The following is a 10,655-nucleotide window of genomic DNA, read 5'->3' on the forward strand; positions in this document are numbered from 1 at the left end:
CCGCACTGCAAGTAGTGCTGAATTGTCACCATACAACATGCAGCAGCGACAGCAACAGTTGCATTCTGCATTTGGTTTTGCAAATCCTTTTGGTCTTAATCATCCTCTGGCTGGGTGGGGAGGGTTTGCGCGTGTGTGTACATGCGCACTGCAAATCACTCCATTCAGACACTGGGTGGAGACATGGGTAAATGTGTGTGTGGGGTTCATGCCATGATTTTATCTTGACTAGAAAAGGGCCCATGGCGAGCTCTCCTGGCAGCTGCCTCTGAGCGCAGTGGCTCCGTGGACGGTAATGCACCAGCACACCAGAGTGTCCTGGCTGACGGGCTGTTACATCCTTTCTGTCTCCTAGGCGGTGAAGGGGACCATGAAGCGGACCTGCAAGTGCCATGGCGTGTCGGGCAGCTGCACCACCCAGACCTGCTGGCTGCAGCTGCCCGAGTTCCGGGAGGTGGGCACATACCTGAAGGAGAAATACCACAAGGCCCTGAAAGTGGATCTGTTGCAAGGGGTGGGCAACAGTGCGGCCAGCCGGGGGGCCATCGCTGAGACCTTCAGCTCCATCTCCAAGAAGGAGCTGGTCCACTTGGAAGACTCCCCCGACTACTGCCTGGAGAACAAGACCTTGGGGCTGCTGGGGACTGAGGGCCGGGAGTGCCTCAAACGGGGCAAGACCCTGAGCCGGTGGGAGAAGCGGAGCTGCCGGCGGCTGTGCGGGGACTGTGGGCTGGCGGTCGAGGAGAGGCGGGCCGAGATGGTATCCAGCTGCAACTGCAAGTTCCACTGGTGCTGCGCTGTGCGGTGCGAGCAGTGCCGCAAGAGGGTCACCAAGTACTTCTGTGTCCGCAAGGAGAAGCGGGAACGAAGTGGGGGCGGCAGGGCCACTCGCAAGCTCAAGAGGAAACCCTAACGCCATCCTGGTGCCCCGTCTCCTGCCCCCCGGCAGCATTCTCTCCTGTCTCTGTTCTGTTCCCCAGCACAGCCCCAAGGAAGGCGTCGGCTTTTGGGCACTGTGCAGCTGGTGCTTGAAACGGTGCCTCTGGTGACTATGGCAGGCCACAGGCTGCTGCCGGCAGGGTCTTGCCTGCACTGGGAAGTGGCCCTCACCTCCAGCAATCTGTGGCCCACACCCCCAGCATAGACAAAGTCAGCTGGGATTTGCACACCTAAATCCAGAGCCACACCCCTCCAGCCTGCCGTGTGGCGGGGGTGACTCTGGATTTACACTAGCAACACCAAAAACTAGCTATTAACACTAGATGGAAACACTGCTGTTCCAATCTGTGTCCCGGGGCAAACACAGGGTTGGCATCAGGGAACTTTAGCGCCCAAAGCTTGCCAGGTATGTGCACCAGACTACTAGACTAGAGAGAGTGGCAATCAAAGCTGGGCCTGGGAAATAGTCCTGCAAACCTTGAGCCAATCAAGCCACCAGTGCTGGGTTTGGACAGCAGCACTGCAGGCTCGGCAACTGCAGATCAGAGCTCGGCAACTGTGGGCCTTGTTTAATATTCCCTGTGCATGACTCTCAACCGTCAGAGGCATTTAAAAAAAATCACTGCCTCTCCCATGAGGGGTGAAGGGAGAGAGAAGGGGTGCAGCCAGCCCCGGTGAGAAAGCCCTCTGATGAGAGCCCCTGCTCCGCCCCTCCCCCTTTGCTCAGCTCTGCCATTCCTTACAGTGCACCGCAGTGTAAGTAAGCGCCTTAGCGGGGTGAGATTCCAGGGTGCCATTTGACCTGCCTAATCAGCTGCTGTCTGGCTGCGTCCAGCCAGGGATCCCATGACTCGTGCTCTCAGGCTCACACTGCATCAGGGCTCCCCGCCATGCTGGGGTGTTCCTTCCCCCTAAGGCTCTCACATGCTGTCCCACGGAGGCTCCTCAACTGCCGCTCTCCAGCCCCGCCGCGCCTTCCTAAGGCTCTTCAAAGGAGGGTTTGAGCAGACGAGCACACCCCTCCCCCCGCATTTGCCAAGCACTCTTATGCCTCACACTAACTACTAACCCCTTCCCCCTAGGCTGAGAACACCGGTGGTAACTATTTAATGGTGGTGTAAATAGGACAGTTGAGCACTTTGATGTTTAATTTATTGCACAGTGACTGTGATGTATACATAACAATTTGCCTTGACACTGATTGTATATATGCTGCGGGCGAAGTGCGCATTGTAAAGAGTTGGCTGATATGTCTCTGGTCCTAGCCAGGGGGTGAGATACGCTGCGTCAGCTGCCGGACGTGGGAGTTCACTGCACCGGCACCGCGATTGAACGCTTTCCCGTGGGGCTGTGCCTTTGTCGCCTGTTCTGCTGCAGTGGCCGCTGTTCGAAATCTCTTGTAGACTGATCAGAAGCCAGCCTAGATAAATGACTGGCCAGTAGCCCTCTCCTGTAGCCATGTTTGTAAACCAATAGTCAATGCAATAAATCAGTAGCCAAGTGCTTGCAAAATTCTGCTGTGTCTAAGTCATTGGGTTCTTTTCTTTCACTAGCAGTTGTATAGTTAATTGGGTGATTAGAGCTCTGGAGAGCAAAGTCCCCTGTCTGGCCCTGCTCAGTGGATAACATGAGCAGCAGGTGGACAAGCTTCCTCCGTACTGCTCCACCCCGTCCCTCAGCCCTGCCCCGGAGAGGGTGAGAAGTCAGGCCGTGACCTGACTTCCTGCATCCGAAGAAGTGAGGTTTTTACTCACGAAAGCTTATGCCCAAATAAATCTGTTAGTCTTTAAGGTGCCACCAGACTCCTTGTTGTTTTTGTAGATACAGACTAACACGGCTACCCCCTGATACTTGACGCCGTGACCTCTGTTATCAGCAAGCCAGACATGTTGCTGGTATTTGTGAGGTGGATACACTGGGATCCAGACTGAGGCCTGACAACTCATTTCCCATGTGGGGGCCATTGGGAAGCTGTCTGAGAGTAAAGACACTTCCTCACTACCCTGCCAGTGTCTCTCAGTCCTCTTCTAGTTCAGGATCCAGTTCCAGGCTCCTCTGCACTGCGTGTGTTTGTGTATGCATGGGTGGTGGGGATTAGTGCCCAGTGCTGATGGGCATGGCTTGTGGTATGGACACTTACAAACCAACTGAATCCCTCCAGCTTATTTCAGGTAGCCCCTGCCCCGCAGCAAATCCCTGAGCTGGGAAACCTAGGAGAGTGCGGATGAGGATTCTTTGGGGCTAACTTGCTAGTGCACGTCTGTCACGGTCAGCTCCTAGAGCTGCCCAGGTGCAGAATGAGGTTCGGGGGCTGGGCTGGGCAGGGCAATGGACGGTGGGGGTTACCCCTGCCTGGAACTGGCTGACTCCAGGCAGAGGCCCAGGAATATGTTTCCCGGTGGCGCTTGGGAGACCCTTCTATCATCCACCCTCTGAGGGCAGCAGCCCTGGCTGGGCTGTGGAAGATGCCAGGGAAGATCATGGTGCAGCTGCCTGGATGATGTCACCGTTCCCTGTTGTGTAGCCCTATGATAGTCCCTAATTAACCTCTTCCCCGGCGTCAGCCTCTCAAGCTAGCGCAGCAGACAGATAGCCTGGGACAGCTGCCGTGGGAGGTGGCGAGAGCAGGGGAGCGCCCGTGCCACCTGTGGCTTAGACACTGAAAACTGGGCACATGGCTGAGCGGGAGGCACGAAATGGGTCCTTTGCCTCCATTTTGCACCTGCCAAGCAGCAATGGACAGACCCTGCCAGGGGTGAGCAACCTAGGCTGCCTCCAGCTGCTTACAGGTCATGCCGTGAGTGTCCAAGCGACCTTGGAAGAGATCACTTGGATCCAGATCAAGCTCTGCCTCCGTGGCAGCAGTGTTCCCTGGGGCGGCGGGAGGCAAACAAACACCGAGTCTGCCCAGTGTGAGTTGCAGCTGGGCTCACGCGCTGAGCTCTGGAGATGCTGAGGGAGCTCTGAGCTGCAGCCTAGGAATTGGCTCAATGTCCTCAGTGCCTGGGGAAGGCCAATAGAGAGGAACTGGGTCTGGTATTGGAGGAGATTGCCAATGCTGTGCGACGGGATGTCAGGGGACAGCCTCTCTTCAAGCAATGGTCAGGCCTCAGCATAGGAAATCACCTGTGAGATGGACGATCTCACCCTACGGTCCTGTCTCAACTCACTGTTTTGAGGGAAGATTGTGCCAATGCATCTTGGCCAATATCCGGCGTTCCTGGCTCCCAGGCAACCCGGCCTGAGACCTGGAGACTGGCGCGGTTTTGCTCACAGTGATCTCTCAGGGTGGAGCTACAGAGCAATCCGCGGTGTAACTGCAGCGTGTGTGCACATACCCGAGTTAGCTTTGTACAGCTTGCTTGAATAACACTAGCAGTGCAGCTGCCCCAGCACAAGCAGCGCGACAGGCTAGCCACCAACATACAGGCCTGCCCCAGATGCTAGGTATGGACCCAGGTGTCTAGCGCATGCCACTGCCTGTGCTGCTGCAGCTTCACCACTATTGTTAGTGAGCTTGCATGGGTGTGTCTGCATGTGCAAGTGTCCCTCGGATTCAGTCCCATTGGGCAGCTGCCTCGCACACCGCTGACAGCGAAGGAGAGTCAATGTGTCCAAGGGGCAGGCAGGGCAGCTCAAGTGGCTCGAACCCTTCCCTCCCCCCACCCCAAAACAGTTCCAGTGGGAGGGCCTCAGCGTCGACAGCCTGGGCCTGTTGCTCTTCAAGCCAGACTGCCAGGTCTAGCTCCCGTCCCAGAGAAGGAGGCGAGGAGGGTAGAACGAGGTAGAGTGTGATGGGCTGGGTGAGAGGAGGGTTCATTCTGCTCCTGGACCTGTCCCTGGAGCCCAGCACAGATGCATTTCAGAACTAGCAACACCGCCTTCGCTCGTTAGGCGCCTCCTCTTGGTGGGAGGGGCCCTGGGGTGTCCTTGACTAGCCGCGGGCAGCGCTCGGCCATCACGAATGCAACCACCTCGCGACAGCAGCCCCACGAGGCATTGTCCTGGGGAGGGAACTGGAGAATATAATTTCTCAGGCACCCAGAGGGATCACTCGTCCAGGTCAATAGCACCCTGTAGCGATAAGCACACTGTGGCAAGACCTTGGGCTTAGGCCCAATATGCGAAGAAGCAAGAGTGCCTCTGAGCCCTGGGAGCCAGGGGCAGCGAAGTCCTGTCCTGTCTCTCTCCTACACACGCCAGGCAGGCAGCACCCCAGGAAGCCGCTTTCACTCCATCAGACAGCCCCATTCACAGAGAGGGGCAAACGCCCCCATGTACTCCCCTCCAGTACCATGCAGGGTCCCTCCCACTCAAAGCCTGACCTAATCTTCAGATTTATAGCATGCTCCTCACTATGGTATCCAAATGGCTTCCACCATGCCCCCCCCCCCCCACTCCTGGGCATACAGATGGTCAGTGCCGAGGGTTACCACCTTTGAAATGCAAAAAAAGTCACCCCTCCACCCCCTCACCAAAGCAAGCCCACCACAACCCCAACCCCCAATCACAAGGCAACTCCGCAACAGCCTCTTCAACAGCCACTGTCTAGCCAGAGAACACACATAGATAAGATTGAGACTCAAACCCTTTCTCTCACATGCGCGGTGCACTTGTGTGTCCATGGGCAGACAGCTGCTGTATGTTTTGATCTGTTATCACTTAAACGGTGGCAGTGGGAACATGGCAGCAACTTTAGCTGGACACAGAGGTTTTACCATTAGCTACCCCCAAGTATTGTGGTAATAATGCAAATCTTTAGGCCCATGTAACACCCCCATCCCCTTGGCAGATTACATTATTTTTCTGGCCACTGGCAAATCCATAAAAAACCAGCCAAGCCAGTCAAATACCAGCCAGGTGGTAACACTCAGTGCCCAGCACTGAGGGTTCAAACCCACCCCAGGCCTCTGCTAGCCAAGAGACACGAGACAAGGGTGGTCCCTGGTTTAGGCCCTGGCTGGACTGGAACCCGGGCCAGCAGACCCAGGAGAGCAGGAGGTCCAGTTCCTGCCCCAGACTCCCTGTGTGACAAAGCAACCTCCCCGGGCCTCCATTTATGGCCGGCGTCATACAGGAGGCCAGACAAGAGGATCACAGTGGGTCCTTCTGGCTTGGGACCCTCCAGCCCTCTTCACCGTGGCTCCCCTCCCCACCGGGGTGTTAGCTCACAGAGTAAATGCCTTGGGCCAGCCCCTGAGCTGGTGTCAGTGGCCAGCATCCTACTCAGCTCAATGAACCCTGGTCACTGCCACTAGCTGAGCACCTGGGCCTGTGTATTTCCAATTCCAAAGCCATAGACAGCGCCCTGGGTTCCTCCCAGCACCACCAGTATATTTCTACCTCCTTCCCAGCCCCGTTTACATGCAGGGCCCCTGCCCACTTTGCCGTAGTGTCATTGCTCTGCATTAGCAGCCCATGCTCCAACCCCACTCTCCTTAGCGGCAGCGCTCCTGCAGAACTCTCCCGGCCCCTGTGGGGATGGACACACAGCCCATGGCAGCGAGGCCCCGAGCCTGGGACGACAGACTCGGGCTGCCGTGTTAAACCAACTGTGCTGACCGCGCGGTTCAGGCTCTCAGGCCTGGGGGAGGGTGGGGTCAGTGCCTGAACGCCTGACAGCAACATCTACACAGCAATTTTTAACACGGGAGTCCAAGCCCCGCGAGCCCGAGTCTGCGTAGGTGCACCCGAAGGAGCTGGAGGGTTCAGGACTAGCCCAGATGTCTGCAAGCCCCAGAGGGCTGCTTTCCCCCCTCCTGGCCAGGAGCTCTCTCTCTATTTCCTTTGCCTCTCCACCAGTGAGGGGAGAACGGGGCGCTGTGAGAGCTGCTATGTGCCTCCCTCCCCCCTTGCCTTGGAATGCACCAAGGCCAAGTCCGCAGGGAACTGGACCCCTCTTTCACTGGCCGTATTATTCCCCACACAATTGGTGCCTCCAGGCTCTGGCCTTCCCCAGCGACTGCCATTCAGCACAGTGACACCTGTTGGCGAGGGGCAGCTTCATCTCCCCCTCCCCGCCAAGCCCTGCTGGGAGCGCCACAGCCGGGGGGTCCAGCCCCCTCCGCCTGCCCCTTTCTGTGGAACGAAATGCCAGCCCAGCAGCTGCACAGGGCACTGACCCACGCAGCAGGCCAGGGGCGAGGAGGGCACAAGAAGCCCCAGCGGCAAAGGCAGCAGGCCATTGTGCCGCAGTATTGGATGCTTCCCCGTATTCATTGCGTTTTAATGAAGGTGCATTCCTTCGAGGAGAAATATTTACATTCGGCTTCCCAGGTGGTCACCTCTGCCCAGATGACACACAAACAGCTGCCTTCCAGGCCCAACCTCTTAACAGGCAGGCACAGACGGGAACCAAATGCTAATAACTCCCCAAGCCAGCCCCTTTCCTCTCCCTTGCGTGGAGTCAATGGAAACCCCATTTCACATGCTAATCCCCGCCGTTCTCCACACAACACCTTTTCCGAAAGTGTTTGGGAAAAGTCCTTGTGGGGCGTTTTCAACTCCCCGCAGCTCGGATTCCTTCTTGTCTTAGGCCAAGGCCTCTGTGTGGGTCTCTCACTCCAGCCGAGCTGCTTACAAAAAATTTAAACAAAGACTTTGGAGTTCATCAGCCTCCCACTGAAATTCACAGCTGCTGAACAAACTAATCCCCTCTCCAGGCCTTTCTTCCTTTCAATGGGTTCTTGGCTTCAAAGACACTTTGGGAAAGGACTTTGCAAGGACTCACACTGCTCCTTCAATAGAAGTTAGTGCAAGTATTATCCTGCGAGCAAGTGGCTTTACAAACAAATACAGCCTAACAATCTCGCCTCCACCGTGCACACACACACAACCCTCGCCTGCAGACATGATGTGATCTACAGCCGGATTAGTGCGTTCTGGGCCTTTGGGGCTCACACGCGGCCCCCTACTCTTTGGGAAGGCAGGCGCCCTTCTTTCAGAGTGGAACGCGCGCTCCCTGTGCGAGGATGCTGCAGTACGGCCAGCAGTGTGGGGGCGTACGAGTGGAGATGCGCAGCCAGGCACCTGTAAACCCTTGGCCCCTGCCACGCCATCAGCCAACGAAGACCATAATAGAAACAGTTTATTAGAGGCAGTGTGGCCCAGTGGCTAGAACACTAGATTTGGACTCCAAAAAACTGGGGTTCTATTACTGGCCTGCTGGGTGACCTTGGGCAAGTCACTTTGCCGCTCTTTACCTCACTTTCCTCATCTGTAAACAGAGATAATGATGAAAATGCCTTGAGATCTCCACCTGGAAAAAGCCAGGTAGATTATTAGCACAAACATGGGTACCCTAACTTAGAAGGAAAGGCACTAAGTGCTGTGACCAGCCTGCAAACGCTTGGAAGGAGGGGGTTAGTTCATGGGAGACTTGGCCTTTACTCTAGGACATATGGGAAAAAGGGAAAAATTAAGCTGACATCAAGGGGTGCTGGGCTGTGGAAGAGCTTCTCCAGGGAAGACCATCACTGTAGCCCCATAGGTCAGACTGCTCAGAGCACCTTAGTAAGTGGCCTGGAGGGAACACCCCATGCTGGCTCCAGGGCATGGCTGGTCTGCCCTGGCCATTGCTTTTCGCAGTTGGGCAGGTCCCAGGATCCAGTATGTGTAGTTCAGGCCTTTGTGTTCACTTTTCCACTGGCTTATTTAAGGCCTGGGGGAGCCAAGTTGGGAGCCGAAATATTTGCATGAAAGTAAGAGCGAGAGGCACCAACTGAGATGCGGCCCCATCTCGCGCTGGACTTCACATACACAATGGGAGAGGGGCCTGCTCCAAAGAGTGTCCAGGCTTGCTGGCTGAGCCAGCCAAAGGCTGGGAGAAAGGAAGGCTTATTCTGGTTCTTTTAGGGATGGGGATCAGACACACACGGGGATTAAATGACTTGCCCAGGGTCACATGTAGCCTCCGTGGCAGTCAGACATGGAACTAGATCTCCTGGGTGCCAATCCACTGCCTTACCCACAGTACAGTGCTTTTTTCTATTGTTAGCAGGACGAGAGTGTGGGTTCCATCAGCCCGCAAACAGCATTAAACCCCCCCCCCCCCCGTAAAATGGAAATACAGATTGTAAACTATTCCCTCCTGACTGCTCCTTTCAGCTTTGGTTAGGCCTACTGGCACCGGAAACCACAGCCCTCGCGCCAGCCTTCCTGAGGTGCCTGAATTGGTTCAGTGCCTTGCAATTCTGTGAAACCCACATGCAAAGTGAACGTGAAGAGCAAACTCTCTCTCAAGTAAAAGACCCGGGGCTGAGGCTGAGCACCCCTGACTCTGCTGCTCAGGATCAATATGCAGAATCTAGTTCCCAAAATATGAGACTCAGCTCAAGTGGTCAGGGGGACAGCTGTAGAATGCAGTTACCCTCGCTCCCCTTATTGGTAGGGGCTGCCGCTGGCTTTGGTGAGCAGCCTGCTTTGGAAGGGAGCACATCGCAACCAATGCAGCACCGCTCCAAAGCTAGCTGGCCTGATGCTCAAGCGTGAGAGTTGGGAGAGTGTAGACTGAATACCATCTGCTCCCAGGGCCAGGTGCAACAGCTTTGCATCCCAGGACTCTAAACTTCCAAAAAATATACCTGAGCGCTCCTGTCAGTCACTCCCTCAGGGCTGGGAAAAGCTCCTCAGCCATGCCCAGGTGTAAGCTAACGCAGGGACATCTGCCTGCATCTGGGAACAGCCAGGAACAAATGCTGCCATTGATAGTAACTGCGTGCACCCCCTCCTATCCTGATGAGCTGCCTGGTCTGTGGCGAACTGCAGCTTCTATTGGCACCAGGACGGTGGAGCTTGGACAGGGGGTGGGGAGAGAGAAGACCTGGGAGAGTAGCACCCATCTGCTGCCTGCAGGCCAGGTGTATGATTCTGCAGGGGGGTGGAAGTAGGAAAGCCAGCTGGTGAGTCTGACCCAGCGCACAGTACAGCCAAGCTTTGGTTTGAGGACTTGGTACCGCCCAGGAAGGAGAAGCCAGTTTGCCCTTGTGACTCAAACTCAAAATACTGAGGGAAACTAAAACAGGGCTGTAAGGTGAGAGACTAGTGGGGAATCCATTGAATGGGGGGAAATTATTTTGCAGCATGAAAATAAGTGCCATGAAACAGCCTGCCCCAGCACCCTTCTGCCCAGTAGATAAGCACACCCCGGGACACAGGAGCAGAGTCAACCCTACTTCGCCTGATTTGGAGCAGGCACTTGAGCCTACTGCACTGGAGACAAGGGGCCAGATCCTCAGCTGGTGTGACCTGGGGCAGCCCCACCGACTCCCCTGAAGCAATGCTGAGGATCTCAGCCACAAGCTCAAAGCTTGCACAGTTATATACCTAGGGGTGCTCACTAGTGCAAAACCCCAAAGATCTCTCTCTGCCCCAAAGCAGCCCAAGCCTCACAGGCTGGTGAGGACAGATGGTTTAATACTGGAGGAGAGCACTCCGGGACCCATGTTGTCTCTATGCTACGGCTCTAAGTGGTTTGTAACCAAGGCAGCCTGGGCTCCCAGCATGCTTGAAAAAATGCTGAAGCACAAACCATCAGGGGAAGCATCCAGTTTGCAGCAGTGTCCCAAATCAACAGCCAGCTACAGAGCCAGCCTCTGCCTTTCGCTCCTGAAGGCGGAGACGACCCCCAAGCCCTGTTGAGAATGGCAGCTGGCCCAAAGGGACCTCTCTTCATAACCAGAGGGAGGGCAACCCAGAGCCAAGGACTGAGATGCCAA

General features: G+C 55.9%; 1 protein-coding gene across 1 annotated transcript in view; it reads left to right on the plus strand.

Moving 5' to 3' along the window:
• WNT8B (Wnt family member 8B) overlaps window positions 1-2,451 on the plus strand; it is a 79,507-nt gene extending 77,056 nt beyond the window's left edge. The window contains exon 6 of the mRNA XM_008171373.4: window positions 356-2,451. Coding sequence (XP_008169595.2) covers window positions 356-913 — 558 coding nt within the window. The 3' untranslated portion in view covers window positions 914-2,451. The remainder of the gene's footprint in view (window positions 1-355) is intronic.
• The last annotated feature ends 8,204 nt before the right edge of the window (window positions 2,452-10,655 follow it).

This window comes from Chrysemys picta, chromosome 7, assembly GCF_011386835.1.
Source record: "Chrysemys picta bellii isolate R12L10 chromosome 7, ASM1138683v2, whole genome shotgun sequence".
Classification (NCBI taxonomy): domain Eukaryota; kingdom Metazoa; phylum Chordata; order Testudines; family Emydidae; genus Chrysemys; species Chrysemys picta.